The 17,403-nt window shown below is 41.8% G+C and overlaps 1 protein-coding gene across 5 annotated transcripts in view; it reads right to left on the reverse strand.

The window, feature by feature from the left end:
- caskin1 (CASK interacting protein 1) overlaps nucleotides 1–17,403 on the reverse strand; it is a 112,636-nt gene that overhangs the window by 22,574 nt on the left and 72,659 nt on the right. For 4 of the 5 annotated variants that reach the window (XM_026166137.2, XM_026166139.2, XM_026166136.2 and 1 more), the window contains exons 3-11: nucleotides 16,825–16,922; nucleotides 16,601–16,746; nucleotides 14,201–14,296; nucleotides 13,984–14,114; nucleotides 11,177–11,285; nucleotides 10,208–10,316; nucleotides 9,445–9,539; nucleotides 8,152–8,269; nucleotides 3,558–3,803 (exon numbers count right to left, since the gene is read on the reverse strand). In XM_026166137.2, coding sequence (XP_026021922.2) covers nucleotides 3,558–3,803; nucleotides 8,152–8,269; nucleotides 9,445–9,539; nucleotides 10,208–10,316; nucleotides 11,177–11,285; nucleotides 13,984–14,114; nucleotides 14,201–14,296; nucleotides 16,601–16,746; nucleotides 16,825–16,922 — 1,148 coding nt within the window. The remainder of the gene's footprint in view (nucleotides 1–3,557; nucleotides 3,804–8,151; nucleotides 8,270–9,444; nucleotides 9,540–10,207; nucleotides 10,317–11,176; nucleotides 11,286–13,983; nucleotides 14,115–14,200; nucleotides 14,297–16,600; nucleotides 16,747–16,824; nucleotides 16,923–17,403) is intronic. The other variant, XM_026166141.2, reaches the window with a different exon arrangement.

Genomic DNA, 17,403 nt, shown 5'->3' on the forward strand with positions numbered 1-17,403 from the left:
ATATATTATATGTATAAGTTTGTATAAAATACATGAGATTATATCTGCTCCTTAAATATACTTTAAACCAAGTGCAGGCCGTGGTAACGGCTGACGTTTGCAGATTACTGAGGTTCCCAGATTAGGCTTAACGCCTCTCAGTGGCCTCACATTTTCTCATGTTAGTCCTAAATCGCTTCAGACGACAGCATCTTGAATCACAACCTGCCTTGATCCGTAAAAAAAGTTGCAATGGATAAATTTACACTGTCGTCTGGAGTATGTTCATATTCATATTCGTCCTATTCTCAGAACAGCAAGGATAAAGTGGAGTTAATTAAGTTAACTCTAAAGTAATTCTTGAAAAAGACAGGAAGTAAGTCCAGTAGGAGAGAGGAGCAATAAAGGAAAGGTTTCAAACTTACACACATTCTCTCTCTCACACACAGAAAAAAACACAGCATATATATATAGATATATGAAAACATTTATATACCAATAGTACATAAATAAATCCATAACATGAAAATCTGTGTATATACACATATATGCCATAATGTACATACACATACATATATAATGCATCCAAAAATATGTGATTATATATGTTGGGCTTTTCAGAATGGGGCTGCTGTAGTGCATTTGGAGAGTATTATAAATAAACCATTATAACCATCTTAATAAGGGCTGGATAATGGTTTACATGTGTGACCAACAGTGCTGCAGAGAAATTGAGCTGCGATGCTCCTTGTGGACATTTTGCATCCCTCAGAGTGACCTTGGGAACGTTATTGACCAGTCTGTTTCCACATCCTTTCATAGAGCCCGATATTCCAGCTGCTTGTGAAATGTGCCGTCTTTGAACCATCGAGGCTCAGAGAAAACATGCTGAGCTGACATAGTTGTGATGAAGAAAGGAAGGACTCGTTTTCCTCGAGGTAACAGAATGGTCTCCCATTCACAGAGCCGTTTACAATCAGTGAAAAACTTACCTGCACAGCACTGACGGGGACATTTTCTAGCAATGTATTTGGGTCTTTTATGCAACACTTGACATTTTATACCTTGTAAGTTGCCAACTTTTACATAGTCTTTTTTTCTCCCCCCTAATATCTCATGTTCAACAATCAAAGAAGATAAAATTTGTATTATTCAGGAAGCAGTTTCTCACTGAATAGCTAGAAAATGTCCCCGTTTGGTAAAGAGAAACGCCAAAAGTATTACAAACACAAAGCTGTCAAACTAAAACTCCTCCCAATATGAAAAGAAAAACACCTTTACTGTATGTTTCTTTCAATCATAACAATTTCTAACTCTCCAAACCCTTCAACACATGTACAGACCTAAGAGTTTATTGAAATAATTCACCAACTCACTCACACACAAACACACACTCACATCCAGTGACAGTAAGTGAACAAGGTGGGTAAAAGTGATGGTAAAATGAACAGACGTGAAACGGCACGCAGGACGAGGACAGAACAGAAAACACTCTGGCTTGTTCAGGAGAGAGCTTCGAGTGGAGCGTGTCGGGATAAGGAGCAGGGCTGCCCTGGTGGCTGGGACGATGGTGAAATTCAGGGAAGGAGGGAAGAACAAAAGGAAACGGAAACGGGGGGAAAGAACTGTAAAAACCAAAAACTACAAATCAAGACAACTAAAGCACAAACCAACTCAGGAGAACAGAGGTTTGTCACAAAATGAGGAGCCTACCCAGCCTAACTTCTCTTATTAGCAAAGACGCTGAAAGCATTTTTTAAAAATGTGGCGCTGCTGTTCAGTTGCACCACTTTAACAGCATCGACTGCTTGTCTGTCTTCTGCTCATCTGTTGGGCTGTTTTTACTGAAAAGGTCTGAATACAACCAAATAACGTAAAATAGTTTTCTGCAAAATGAATCAGTAATTTAAGCCTAACTCTAACCCTACGCACTGAGAGTACTGGCATTTCAAGGGATGAAGATAACAGTCCTTCTAACTGACACATATTTACATCAGTCCCATCAATGACTGTTTTGCTTAAATATAGGGTCAACCTCAGAGTTCTTGCCCCAAGTGGAAGAGTTTAAGTATCTCTGGGTTTTGTTCACATGTGACGGGAGAAAGGAGCGGGAGATCGACAGATGGATGTGGATGCTGTAGCTGTCTGTGGTGGTGAAGAGAGAGCTGAGTGTAAAAGCAAAGCAATTTACCGGCTGATCTACGTCCCTGCCCTCACCTATGGCCACGAGCTGTGGGTAGTGACCGAAAGAACGAGACTGCAGATACAAGCGGCAGAAATGAGCTTCCTCCGAAGGGTGGCTGGCCTCTCCCTTAGAGATAGGGTGAGAGGTTTGGCCATCCGGGAGGGGCTCAGAGTAGAGCCGCTGCTGCTCCACATCGAAAGGAGCCAGCTGAGGTGGTTCGGGCATCTGACAAGGATGCCTCCTGGGCGCCTCCTGGGTGAGGTGTTCCAGGCCTGTCCCACCGGGAGGAGGCAGACCCAGGAGGCGCTCTGGTTACCAGCAAGTTGTCTTGGTTAGGCTATTTTTTGTTTAGCCAAACGTTATATTGGCAACCTTTCAGAAACTAGAAGCTGGTACCTTTCAAATGAAGTCTTGCATATTCACTTTCTTATTATTATGTTATATTATGCATTATGATTTTTCTCCTAAACACTGTTCGATTTCCTAACCTGAATCCCACCCACTACCCCAGATGAGCTGCCAGAGGTTAACCCTAACCCTGTCCTGTATTTAGGAGAAAGGTGAAATGGTCTCTTATAGGGAAAATAAATGTGCATAGGTTTTCTCATGTGTCAGTTTGACTATTTTCTTTTTTTGCTGACTGATAATAAAAATAAAAGTTAACTTCTCATACTGGTTAGGATTAGTGTTGGGACTAGGGTTAGAACTGACCACAGAGGGTTAAGAGGTTAATGTATATTAAAGCAATTTGAATGTAATGAGGGAATAGATTTCATGGATAATAATGGAAAATAACACAGAAAAAACAATATACATCTGAGTTTTATCACCTAACCCACTTGAAACGACTGTTATGTATGCTGGAGATTAAAAAAGACAAACTCTATCTAAACTTTTATGGTTCTTATTTAATAATCTTTTTTTTTTTTTTACATATAATGTCATTCCTGTAACTGTATGTATTGCATATTTTTGTGCAATGGTCTGCAACTATTTCCCTGCACGGTTTGATCTCTGTCCACAGAGCCAACTGAAATAATAACACCAGAAATATCAGGTGGTCTAAACTCTTCTTCCCCAAAGCGGATTCTGGATCTCAGTAATGGAAATGACAACAGCAACAATTGAAAAACAAAAGTTAGACAGTATGAGCAACACATAAAACTACATGGATAATGATTTAATAACAGAAAACTTTAATGGATGCCTTCGTAACAGGAAAAATGCCAATTTGAATCTTACATAGCCGATCAGATTTTTTTAAACTTGCAATTAGTTCATAAAACATAAGGAAAGCATCCCTTAAAGCTTTCATAATAATAAACATAATAATAAACATAATAATAATGATAATAATAATAACAATAATAATAATGAGAAAGGGGCCGTGTACCTGGGGCAGCAGGTGTGTCTCCCTGTGGGCTTGTCACGGGTGACCTGTTATAGCCAAAGGAAGTGAAAAGTGGAAGCAGTGGCTGATGGGAATGTGGTGGAGGAGGAGGCGGTGGAGGCAGGATATGGATCTGATGGAACGTGGTGTCGTTGCCGTTGACTACTGCGTTGGCAGGGGCAACCGTCGCCGGGGCAACCAGCGGTATCTTTTGAAACTGTTGAGTGCAAATGACTGTGCTGGCCAAACCTAGATAACACCCACCGTGACGACACACGGAAAACACACACACAACCAGCCAACAGTGAGCCACCACCACGTGACAAACAAACGACAAGACAGAGAATTACATGTAAGAAAAAAGGGAAGAAAAAAAAGGAAAATTAAAAACAAGGACTGAAGTTAGAACTCAAACCAAGAGGAAGAGGGGAATGAAGGACAAAGCTGATGTAGTAGATGCAGTGAATGACAAACAGCTGTGAGCATCAGTGGAATGAAATGAACGGAGCGCTGCCGTGAAAGTGGAAATGGGCTGAGGGGCTGATAATAAACTTGCACTTGAATCAAGCAGTGGTACTGTGCAAAACAGCAAATATGTTCTGTTGCATGTTATTAGCTACAAGTGTTACTTCTACGTAACATGTAGGTCTTTCACTCACATGTGCCAGTTTTAGTAAATGTTGGTGGTAGAGACCTGCCTCAGCACAGAGGAGCAAATGAATATAAATATCTTGTTTGTATCAACCATTGTGGAGAGGCTGTGTAGCATCTTACGACAGCAGCTGCATACTTTTGTTGGAATAGCATTTTATTTTTCATGTTAACATAATAACAACTTTTAGAATATGGAAAGAAGACGTTCTGAACCAGAGATAGCACTTTAGTAATGAAGCTAGCTGAACACATGCTAACCTGATGCTAACCTGATGCGATGTTAGGACTGTCCTCTCTCTAGTGTGCGAGCTAACAACATAATTGGCCATTCAATATATTTTATTCCTTACAGGTGCATACTTAAAATGTATTTCACTTTTGTTGTATTAGTATTTTGTGTATTATTTTCACTTTAAATTTGCTACTTTGTTGCAAGTCATTAGCCAGTTGTAACCAAACAATAAAATGTAGCATTGATGACTCCTAGCTTTAGTACCGGCTGGATAAGTAGCCACCCTTTGCTTTGTTGACAGCGCTGCAAACCCTTGGCCTTCTGTCACTGACCTTCATGGTGTAGTCACCTGAAATGGTTTTCACTTCACAGGTGTGCCTTGTCAGAGTTTATTTGTGGAGTTTCTTGCCTTCTTAATGAGGCTGGGACCATCAGTTGTGTTGCACAGAGGTCAGGTTGGTACGCAGCTGACAGCCCTATTTGACAACTGTTAGAATTCATATTATGGCAAGAACCAATCAGCTAAGTAAAGAGAAACGACAGTCCATCATTACTTTAAGAACTGAAGGTCAGTCAGTCCATAACATTGCTCAAACTTTGAACGTGTCCCCAAGTGCAGCAGCAAAAACCATCAAGTGCTACAATGAAACTGGTTCACATGAGGACACGAAAGGAAGACCAAGAATCGCCTCTGCTGCTGTGGATAAACTCATCCAAGTCACCAGCCGCAGAAATTGCAAGTTAACAGCACCTTAGATTAGAGCCCAGATGAATGCCACACAGAGCTCCAGTAGCAGACACATCTCTACATGTTTAGAGGAGCATGAATCAGGCCTTTATGGTCAAATAGCTGCTAAGAAACCACGGCTAAGGAAAAGCAACAAGAAGAAGAGATTTGTTTTGGACAGAGAAACACAAGGAGTGGACATTAGACCATCTGTGCTTTGGTCTGATGAGTCCAAATTAGAGATCTTTGGTTCCACCTGCCGTTCAGCAGAAAAGCTGAACGGAGGATGGAGGTGTGGTGTACCATTCCATCCAGGTTGCGTTTAGTTGGACCATCGTTTATTTTTCAACAGTACAATGACCCCAAACACACCTCCAGTGCTGTTTGACCAAAAAGGAGAGTAATGGAGTGCTAGCCAGATGCCCTGGCCTCCACAGTCACCTGACCTAAAACCAGTGGAGATGGTTTGGAATGAGATGGACCTCAGAGTGAAGGCAAAAGAGCCATCGAGTGCTCAGCATCTCTGGGAACTCCTTCAAGAATGTTGCAAAACCATTTCAGGTCACGACTTCGTGAAGCTCATTGAGAGAAGGCCAAGAGTGTGCAAAGCAGTAATCAAAGCAAAGAGTGGCTACTTTGAAGAATCTAAAATTTAAAGCACGTTTTGAGTTATTTTACACTTTTGTGTTTAATTCCAAATGTGTTCATTGGTAGTTTTGATGCCTTCCACATTTTACTGAAGTCTATAATTCTATATAATGTATTGCTAGTAGTAGCAGCAGCACAACACTAGCACAACAACGCTGACTTAACAAACCTGCAAAACATTTATAGCTAATATATCTATAATATTTATAACTAGATAATTGCCTAGACATTCTTTCACAAGCTAGCTGCTAAAGTTTGTTCTGTTTTTGTGATTGGTCACTCTACACTGAAACTAAACGCTTAAATGCACGAGCGTTATTACAACATTTAGGACAAATTATGAACGGTTGTCTCTGAAAGGTTTTGCTGCCGCTTCCCTGTTAGCGGGAATAAAAGAGCAGATGAGAGCAATATAACATGGAGAGGGAACTGACTGAGAGAAAAGAATAATTAAAAATTGAATTAAAAACAGCTGAGTAAATGAAACTTCCTGTTAGAACAGCTGCTGCTGATGCTGCACAGTGTGTATCTGTGTATGCGCGGATGAGCGGTAGCAGTGATTAGTCAGTCTGGCTCTGCAAGCCAAGTGGGAGCATTCCAGCTGTTTCTGCACTGCATACAGCTGCCGTATACAGTATAAGGCAGCGTACAGCTGCTGCATGATTTAGTGTATGAAAGGATGGGTGATGCCACAATAGTGCCGAGGTGGTAATGCAGTGTGCAAAGGTAATCAGAGGAGGACGTGATGAGCATGAACAGACAACAGGTAACGGCTGTCAGTGGTGAGCAACAATTAGAGAGACACTCATACAGACTAAGACAAGAAGACATATACTGGTAAACAGAACTACCAGACCTATAGGGACCAACACGACAAACAATTAAAAACATCTGAGCCTCTCTGTGGCTGCTCAGTCACACCGAGATGACAGGATGGGTCTGAATATGTTGTGTACGTTTCATCCAGGTGAATAAAAGCTGATTAAGATGGAGGGGCGCACCAAGCAATGAAAGTTTACATGCTAAACAAATAAATGTTTGATACTTTGGGGGAATGTCTATTCATGCAGAGGGTTAGAAGACAACAGCCAGTAGTTTCATCTTAAACCCTGAAAAAAGGTTTAAACTAAAACATGTTTATACTTTTTTATAAAATCAGATCTAGCGTGCTAAATGTTAAGCTTTAAAGGTGCTATTAGGGAGATTTTCTTACCTCTGATCAAAGCCAGGCTAGCTGTTTTCAGTCTTGCTAAAGTTAAGCTAATCGGCATACAAATACGACATGTTGTCAGTTTTCTCACCTAATGCTACTTTTATAGCATTTGGTGAGAAACAACAGGGTAACTACTTATATAAAATACATAAGCACACATTTCTGAGCTCCATTAAGCCACTTGTGCTAAGCTAAGCTAAGCTATCTGCATGCTAGGAGCAGCACCTTAATATTATCGTTTCCCATGTAAAGGCAGACATTTTTATGTCAAATTAGTCCTTTCATGTACGCAACTAAAAGTACATAAATGTTTAGCTTTGGTTTTATTTATATTTTCCTGTCAACATTAAGAGGTGAGGGTAAGCTGCAACCACAGACATGTAAAACATGGACGTAGCTTTTGGGCTGGAAAGATTCGGTGCAAACGCTTTTCACTCATTTCAGGCCACACTGAATAAAAAAAGTCTATTTTCTAAATGTTAGTCAAACTGTGTTTAAAAATAGAGGATTATCTGCGTTAAGCTCATTGGCAAACATCATGTGATCGACAATTCGTTAACCAATGAGCAACCGGTTTCACTGCCAGTGTGTGACATCATGGTGACTTCATCCGTCTTTTACACTGTCTGTGGTGGCATAAGAAAGATGTTGATAATTGTGGGATATATAACCTCGTGTTGACCACCTGAATGTTTTGGGTTTGGGGGTTTTTTGTTATGATTTTTTCCCCAGGTTGATGCTGTACTATCAAAAATTCCACCAGGCTTGGACCTTAACTTGAGCAATGCGGAGATGACAGGTGGCTGTATGGTACCACTTTGATGCTGGCTGACTCACAGACAGCTCCTCTCCCACTGTATGAGATGAAAGCGATGAAAGTCTCTGATGTGACTTCTATTTTAACTCACTCTATTCAAAAAAAGCTGGCTGAGGGTTTTTATCGAATTTACCTTTAATGTACGGGTTTTACAGATGTTTGCCTCCGAGTATCTCCTGCGTTCGCTCCGAGTGTGCACACGTGCCTGACTCATGTGCAGAAGCCTTTTAGCAGCCAGCTTCATCAAAATTTCAAAAGCAGCTCCAACACGACCTTACATGCGCGCACATATACACGCAAACTCACCTGTGCGTTTGCTGATGACCTCCACCATGGTGGATGGAAAGTAGCCCACGCGGTCATTTCCTGTCCGGTTGTCATGGATACAGCCTTTCCAGCGTCCGTCGGGGTGCTGCTCCAAAACCTGCGAGGCGAGCACATCCACTACATTAAATGTGGACAATACATAAATTAATAAATGATTAATACCACAGAATTTAATTGAAAGCTTTCCAACGTGATTACTTTATAATTTTATTCTTTTAAAAAACACAAAGCTGCACATTTGGTGCTGAATCCCCAAAGTCAACTTGTTCATTCAGACCCTGAGGAAAAAAGCGTTGGCACTACTTGGCTTCCTCACTACTGTAATAAGTCCCCAAAGGCTTCAAACATGCTCATAAATATTCATCACTGCGATGAAGGGAGTGAAAACATGCTTCTGTAAAACACGCTCACGGCAAATAAAGGATGCTGAAACCATCGTCCTTGCATTTCTGATTCCAGTAAACTGCAACGATGGAAAAGTGTCCTATCTGTTAGGCTAATCAGTGGATTGGAGGTAGGACTCTGAGTCTGCAGGGATTACGCAGTGTCACCATTTTTTTCAAATGTTTGGTAAATCATTTCATACAAAATGGCACTTTTTGTTTTTTTCTGGCAGTGAAAAAACAAATATTCACATATGACACACTTCTTTTAATATTTTCAAGGTTTTTTTTCTTCGTTTAAAACCTGAATGATGAAATCACTGCCAGAAATATGACATTTTTTGTGTGTTTGTTGACCCTTTATATATATATACCCTTTAATCTGCATATATGAGTTGTCATTTCTATCACATTTGATACATGAGCCATATTTTTGCAATTTAGTCTTGAAAAATTTGTCATGCAATTTATATCATTTTTTGAGGGTAAAAAAAGTCATGCTGATGATGTAGACGTCTCAAAAACTCACAAAAACACATGTAACCAATACCATACGCTTGGCTTTCAAGGGTTAGCTAAAATTAACAATATTGTAACTGCCCCTGAAGCTACTCTAAGAGGCCGGTGAAGAATTTATATTTTTTAAAGAACAATATTCGTGCACTTTTCAAGCTTCAGTGGAAATGTATCCACCTATTTGAACTTCCAGAATTAATAGCTTATACAAAACAGTTATGAATGATCAGCAGCTCGTTTCAATCATATTATTATGGAAGACAAAGTTTTGCCTCACAAATTTACAGCTTTTTTAAAAATTCATGAGCCTCCAATGAACACAATACACCATCACACTAAATCCTCTTGCTTCTGACAGGAACAGCTGCTTTACCGTGATGACATCTCCTGCTTTGATGTTGAGGCTGGTCAGGTCATAGTTGTTGCAGTAATCCTTCAGAGCTCGAACCTGAAGGGCTGCAGACGCATCTGAGCGGCAAAGAAAGTAAATTATCATTGTGAAGTTGCTACACAATAATGATGAACTGTGCAGAACAATCCTATTGATGTAAAAATGTGTCAATAAAGAACTTTACATTCTCAACATGACATCATTATTAATTTATCACAGTATAGTTTTACCTTTAAAAAGCACGACCAAAAGAAACTTGATAGAAAAGTAAACTGTAAATACATATATGATAATTGAATATATGAATACAGTTTTTAAAAGTATACATTTGTAATTCTATAATTATAATAACGGGTAAACTGGCTGCTTGTTTGAGATGGATGCAGTCTGTACTGCTAGCAGCTGGTTAGCTTAGCACAGGGGTGGGCAACTCCAGGCCTCGAGGGCCGGTGTCCCTGCAGGTTTTATATGTGTCCTTGAACCAACACAGCTGATTTAAATGGCTAAATTAGCTCCTCAACATGTCCTGAAGTTCTCCAGAGGCCTGGTAACGAACTAATCATGTGATTCAGGTGTTGACCCAGGGTGAGATCCAAAACCTGCAGGACACCGGCCCTCGGGGCCTGGAGTTGCCCACCCCTGGCTTAGCACAATCATTTTGTTGATTAAACTATGTCTGTCCATTGTGCTTTTCATTCGACCATCTATTCCTCTCTTTTGTTACAGATACAAACATCCATCCTACCCCTCAGCAGTTGTTTGATCTCTTTGCTGGCTTGTGTTGCAGTGAACTGGTAGACGATGTCCAGCGCAGTCTGGCTGTACGTGTTTCTCACAGTGGCATTGATACCACTCTGCAGAAGAGGGGACAATTTACAATTCTGGTTATTACATTAACAGCCCTGTAACAGCCGTCTGCATACAGCAAAAAGATCCCACGAAACACACTCTATCCAGCTACTTAGACTCAGAAATGAGAACATCTAGATGCTGATTAAACGCCGTAGGGATGCGATGATTTACCATAATTGACGTCAGGATAACATAACCCTAACTCCCTGGGCCTCTTCTGCTAATTACACCCGCATCTTACTTTTCTGCCGAGGCAGCTGAGAGCCAGAGAGCAATATCACGTTTAAATCTGTTGACACAAATGTAGGCCGAGGGAACAAAGATGAATTCAGTCCAAAGACGCTTCAGGGTGAAGGCTGGTAACCTTTTCGCAGCTCGGGAGCTAAATGACACAGTTAGTTTATTGTGCCGAAACACACACAGTCACTTAAGCATGAAACCTCGTGGCGTGTTCAAATCAACCATACAGGCGGTCGTTTCGTTATTTGCCCTGCTGGCATAATTTTGAGCATAATTATTTCTGATTTTTATTTAGGTGGATATAGGACACACTCAGCATTCATGTCAGTATTTAGTAAAATGATGTTAAATGTTTACTAATAAATATCATGTGTTTTCCAAAACAAATCAGAAACATCAGTTTGAATAGCTTTATGTAGCATTATTATCACACTGACCTTCAGCTTAATCTATTGACCATGGAGGAAAGGTCAGAGGTCAAAGGTGACATGATTGCAAATCTTTAGGTGAGCTGGATTCCAGATTAGTTATGTGCAGTAGCGCAATCCTGCTGCTACCTACTGCACCCCTGCATGTGCACTGAGACACAAACCCAACTCTTTGCAGCTGTAGTTCCACTCACCTCCAGCAGGAGTCTCACTGCTTCAGTCTTTCCACAGAGGGCAGCTTCATGCAGGGCAGTGCCTGCTTTGGTCTGCCTGTTTATGTCGATGCCAGCCTGGATCAGCAGCCTGCCGGGAGAGGCACCAGGCGGAACAGAGAGCGAGAGAGGATAAAACAGGCAAGTTCAAAAGTATAATAAAAGACAACGAGGAAAGGTGACGTGAGAAAGATCATTTCAAAAGAGAGAGGTAAGAAAATCAGGAGAGGTGTTAAAACACTGATGCGCACATGTAAGCATGCGGGAACAAGGGGACTCCAAGGTGGGAGCATGTGCACAAAGGAACATTACAAAATAGAAAAATATACTTTTGATCAAAATGTTTACATAAGGAGCCAAATATAATTCTATTTAGTTATTTTGCTGAATCACACTTTAAGCAGGACATATTCAGGTCGTTCTGTTTGATACACTGGTTACTTTTTACATACAACATATAAAATATGAAGATGTTGAATATCAGAGAGCTCTGATAGTCTTGAGGAATCCGCTGTGCGCTGCACGGTGTGCTATCTCGGTCTATGGGAGCCAGACCTGAGCTGACCTTGCTCAGCTCAGGTCTGGCTTCCTATTTCATGATGTCATTCATCGAGCTTCCTGATTTGCAACAGTAACTCTAAAGACTAATTTTGTTTTATGGATGGCATCTTTTTTACAGTGGTGGAGACAAGCGTCCACCCTCTGATGTCTTTGGGATTCAGAGATTCTTTTATTGCTACCATATAATTTGCCTTATGAAGAATGTATTAATAACATGTTTCACAGTATCATTTATCAGTAATATTTCCTACAGGGTTTATATTGCATTGAATATGTCTGTCATCACATTGACCTTTCTATTTTTATAGGTTGAGTTCATTTTATACACAATGCATAAATGTGCTTGGTTAGAGTTGATGTTCCATTCTAGAAGGTTTTAAGCTTCACTGGTGAGAGTGTCCAGATGATACATGCTGAGGGGAGATGAGAACATAGCAGGTTAATTGCATGCACGCTTACGATACACATATTAATCTAGTAGCAGGTCTGAGCGAAGGCCTAAGCGTCTTCTGCTTCAGTTTGAGACTGGCTGCTAAAGTACTTTACTTAGTGATTAATGAGGAGGGTCCATTATTAGCTCTCAGAAAAGCTAAGACCTGAAGTTATTACCTTAAAAGGCAAGTAATGAAGAAAGGAGAAGTTATATGTCAGTTTATAGTTATTAGAAGTGTATGTGATGAACCCTTGCCTGTACGGGTTGAACTGTTGCCCGTCTGTCACCATGTATTTTTGAACTGTATTGACGTAGGTGTGATATTTTGTCCTATAAAACCAGAACCCAATGTATTCTTGTCAGAGCAAAACAATCCGTATGCTGACGGTTGGTTGTTCTCCTGTGATAATAAAACTCATCGTTTGATTGCACTTTTCCGGAGTCTCCGTAGTTTGTTGTCTGGTCTAAAGTTGATCGATCTCGCAACAATTAATTATAATGGTGACTGCAGCAGCAGACGGCTGCCCCTCCCTGAGCCTGGTTCTACTGTGGGATTCTTCCTGTGGTGGGAGTTTTTCATCCCCACCATCGCCAAGTGCTTCCTCACAGGGAAACTGAACTTAAGTAGCAAAGCCTGAGGATCACTCAGATCTGTTTGGCCACATAGCACACATAGCTACTAAACATCAGCATGGTAAGTGTGATGATATCAGGACACTGATGTTAGCTTCTAGCTTAGCCGCAGGTAATTGAAAAATCTGTGTGTCCATCAGGCCACACAGGCTGTACTTGTTTGTAGCATCAGTCACTGATAATGTTGGTTTTTTTAATTGGATTTGTTGACAATGAGTACAGAAAATCAGCAGTTTGACCCATAAAATGACAGGATCAGAGAAAAGTTCATTAAAAAATAAATAAATAAACGACAGAAAGAAAATGAAAAAGCTGCCAAAAGCGCGTTTAATTTTCCTCTTACTGTGAGTAAGTGTGCGTGTTGTCTTCCACATGGCTGGCCATGACTAATGAGCATCATTTATCAGTGTCACTTCAGCCGCACTGTGCTCCATCAACTATGACAATCTTTATTCTCTGGCTCTGTTTTGAGCTCCTTTTCTCTCCATCTCGTCTTTTACTTCCTCTCTCTCTCCTGTCCTCCTGCTCTCTCCTATCTTCCCTCAGTTGCAGGTCTGTCTCTCATTTCTCATCTTTCACCACCTGCCTTTGTGTGTCCCCGCCAGGCAAGCCGGTGTCTGCACCGACACATACACAGCAGCTCTGAGTTACTTCAAAAGTATTTGAGAGCGAACGGAGAAACTAATGGACTCTGCCGTATGTGCGTTTACCCGCCGTGGCGCATCATTCAGCGGCGATCTTTTCAGGCTCTGTGCTAAACGCTGCCATCACCAAGGCAACGGGAGTCTTTTTGCCGCGATGCACGCTTGCAAAAAAATAAATGAATAAAACACAGATCCATGCTGAGATGAGCTTATAATGACTGAATATTTAGCGTGATAAAGTGCAGCGTGGATTTGGAGTGCCATCAGCTGTCTCCAGATCTCTACAGTGTATTTAGGACTGATGCATCAGCAGTGACGCTCTGCCATTTGCTCCATTATTCTTTGCCTGTGTTGGATTATACGGTTCCCCTGCTGTGTTACACATCTGTTTGATCAGCAGTCTGAGGACATTTAAAGCCAGTTTATCATTAGATGTGTGTGTGTGTGTGTGTGTGTGTGTGTGTGTGTGTGTGTGTGTGTGTGTGTGTGTGTGTGTGTGTGTGTGTGTGTGTGTGTACCTGATGATGTCTATGTGTCCATTCTTAGCAGCTAGATGCAGCGGAGACGTCCCATTAGGGTCGGTCGTGTCTCCTTTTTTGGGCTCCAGCAAAGCAGCGCACATGTTACTAGACAGCAACAACTGGACCACCTTACACACACATAAACAAAGAGAAGATAAGCAACACATTGTTGCACTCTTGTTGATGAATACTGATTGAAACCGTAGGTTCTTACCCCAACTCTGCCGAACTCACAGGCCAGGTCCAGAGGGGTTTTCCCTGCGTTATCCACGATGCACGGGTTGGACTGGTGCTGCAGCAGCATCTCAGACTGGAGACGGGGCACACAGACACATGAGACAAAAATCCATACGCTCAAAGGGCAAAGAAAAGGGCACGAGTATCACAAGGATCACAATGTGAGAAGACAGCCTCTCACAAAACAGAGATGAAGACGTAGAATCAGAGCGCTTTTCAATACTGAGCTGTTTCTCTTATGACACAGATTTTTGTAGGCTTTTCTTTTTTTAAATAAACAATTTTAATACTGAGGGGGAAACTCCCACTAGGTTTATATCTGGGACTCTCCACCATTTGACCTTAGAACTGAAGAAGCTTCTCGGATGAGAGGTGAAACGTCTTCAAGCAACTTAAAGAAGTCCAGACGCTTTTCTTTGCAAGCTCCTTTGACTTTAATACTGAGGGTTTTTTCAGAAGTTACATTTTAACAGGCTTCTGACAAACACCATTTCCCATGATCCTCTACAAAGCAAAACTCTTAATTTGAAAAGCTCTGAAGGTAGCATCAAACGTTTACTCGATCCACGCCACAGGAACAAAAGAGTAAGGAGTGTAAAGGTGCGTTCGCCAGCTTGGAAACTAGATCGTTTGCAAAGCAAATTAAAGGAAGGATCAGTGTCTCAGCAAGGAGCCGCCCGAACAGCTTCAAGCTGCTTCAGCACATATTGTCCAAGATTTTGTAAATGATCTGCAGGGATGAATACCATACTTCCCAGTTTGGTGTTGTGATGATGGCGAAGTCTTACCAGCGATTGTGAATAAAGTTTGTGGCGCACTCAGTCGGGTTGAGACCTGCTCTGCAGGACAAACTCTATGACAACATAAACTTGTTTCCAGCACAGGGCTCGAGAGTGCGACCACATTTCTCAATGGTGCGACTAAAAGAAATCCCAGGTCGCACCGGTGCGACCAGCTGTTCAAGTAAAAAAAGGTCTGCAACTCTGAAAGTCTGTGTGGTCAACAACAGACACACATCAGGCCCATATCGTGGTCTAAACCAATCAGAGATCAGATGCCCAATGTAAGATGCTCAGATTTAAGATGTTCACTTCGAGGCACTTTTAATTTTGACTTTCATTTTTGGAAATGTTTCATCACATTTGATCTCTGATGTGAAATGACCCGTCCATGTGAGGAGCCAAGTGGGCACAAACCGTGCCAGCCCACGTCCCCTGCAGCACAACAGCACTACTGTCAGCTTTTCCATTTAATTTGTAATACAGTAAATAACTCATCCATTACGTAACGCCCTCGGGATTTCATAATGGAACAAAAACATAAAACAGCATCGATGGAAGGCACAGCACAATCCCAGAATGTGACGCCTCACATGTTAGAGACTCCATTCTACATTATGCTGCATAAAAATACTATAAAAATGTTCTGCTCTCTCGTTACACTGGATAAAGTGTGCAGAACAATAAGATGTGCAAAGGTTTCAACACACTGAAGGCTGCATGGGTCTGTTAAAGGGACGGCCTTCTGACATTCAGACACAGGTCAGTTTGACTTCGTAGGCTATAAATGTTTACAGCTGACGATGTTTGTTAAGAAAAAAGAAGAATTCAGTAAATGCTGAGAGCGAGGCTGCACCACAGCAAGGAGTTCATTATGTTTTCCTTTCTTTGCAGCTTAAAATGAACAAATGAGAACGATACTGTGGGCTGAAGCCTCTAGTGTCTGTGTTTTTAAATGTCTCCTGAATGCTTTCAGTTTGCTTTGTTGGATTATAAATGATTCATTTTTCATCTGTAGTCAGTTTCTGTAACTTTTTGTATTTGAACTTCCACATGGAGAGCGGCTGCAGAGTAAAGCTTCAGTCCAGTTTGTTACCCTCTATAATCACAGATATTTAATCAAGTAGCAGCAGCGCGTCTCCAGCTGTGCAGCCAGGAAACGCACATCTCTTCTTTTTTCTACTGCATGTTACCTGCTGCAGTTGATCTGCTATATTTGACTGTTGTTTCTCTGCTAAGGCTGCTTAAGTACAGATTTAGTAGTTTGTTTACATTTACTGCTAATTGTGCCGATATATAAAAGCATGTGTGACTCCAGCCCATTTAAAGCAGTAGACATGCTCCTCGAAACAACTGCCGTTTATTTCACCTCTGTGACTTTTCTCTCCTCTGTTCTTCACTCAGTTTGTGCAGACAGATGTCTTTGGTGCTTTTTAAAAAACTCTCCCTCACCACATCCTGCTGGCCATGCTCAGCTGACTAGTGCAGAATAACTAATGGCCACAATATGTTACGCAAATAATATTGAGATTAGCATCTTCCTCCTGTGCTGCTCTCGTGCAGCGTTTGCTTCTTTGGTAAAACTACATGATACTCACCACATCGTAGTGGCCGTGCTGTGCTGACAAGTGGAGAGGAATTTGTCCTTCGTCTGATTGGCCGTTGACAGACGAACCCGACTTCAGCAGCATCTTCATGGGCTCTGCCTTCCCCTGCCAGGCTGCGTAGTGCAGCGGCCGCATACCTGCAGACCCACAGCGCGTAAACACAGGACGTGTCCATCGCACGCTCAGCTGCAGTACATCATCATGTGTTTCTTTACCTTTCTGGTCTCTGATGTCGACAGCAGCCTGTGACTCCAGCAGCAGAGAGATGAGCTCCAGGTTCCCATTAAGGGCAGCATGATGCAGCGGAGAAAACCTGTAGCACACACACACACAGGTCACTGATAAACGGCGAGGCTTGGCGTGACAAATAGATTTAATAGCAGCTGATTAGACTACAGCTGTATCTGCTGCAGAGCTACAAACTCCAGCGCAGCAGCAGAGATAAGATGGTGGGATACAGTCACAGGAGGAGAAGTATTTCATCAAGGAAAGGACGCGGTGACTGTGCACAAGGATAAAAAGCAAGCAGATGAGACCGATAGGTCAGCCTTGATGTATCAGCCCAAGAGAGCGTCTGAGGAGGAGACGACAGGCAAACGTAAATGAAAGCAGGGATAAAACAGCCTGTTTCTGAGCCTTCCTAACATGCACACCTTCTATCTGACTCAGATCTGCTGTGACATGTGTGTCCTCGCTCCTCTGCCTGATTTGCTCCTGGCTGTCAAACACTGTCACAGTCGAGCTCGAGGAGCGTCTGCAGTTACCGTGACAAATCGTGAAGCCGAGGTAGCGAG

Source organism: Astatotilapia calliptera, chromosome 4, assembly GCF_964374335.1.
Source record: "Astatotilapia calliptera chromosome 4, fAstCal68.1, whole genome shotgun sequence".
Lineage (NCBI taxonomy): Eukaryota > Metazoa > Chordata > Actinopteri > Cichliformes > Cichlidae > Astatotilapia > Astatotilapia calliptera.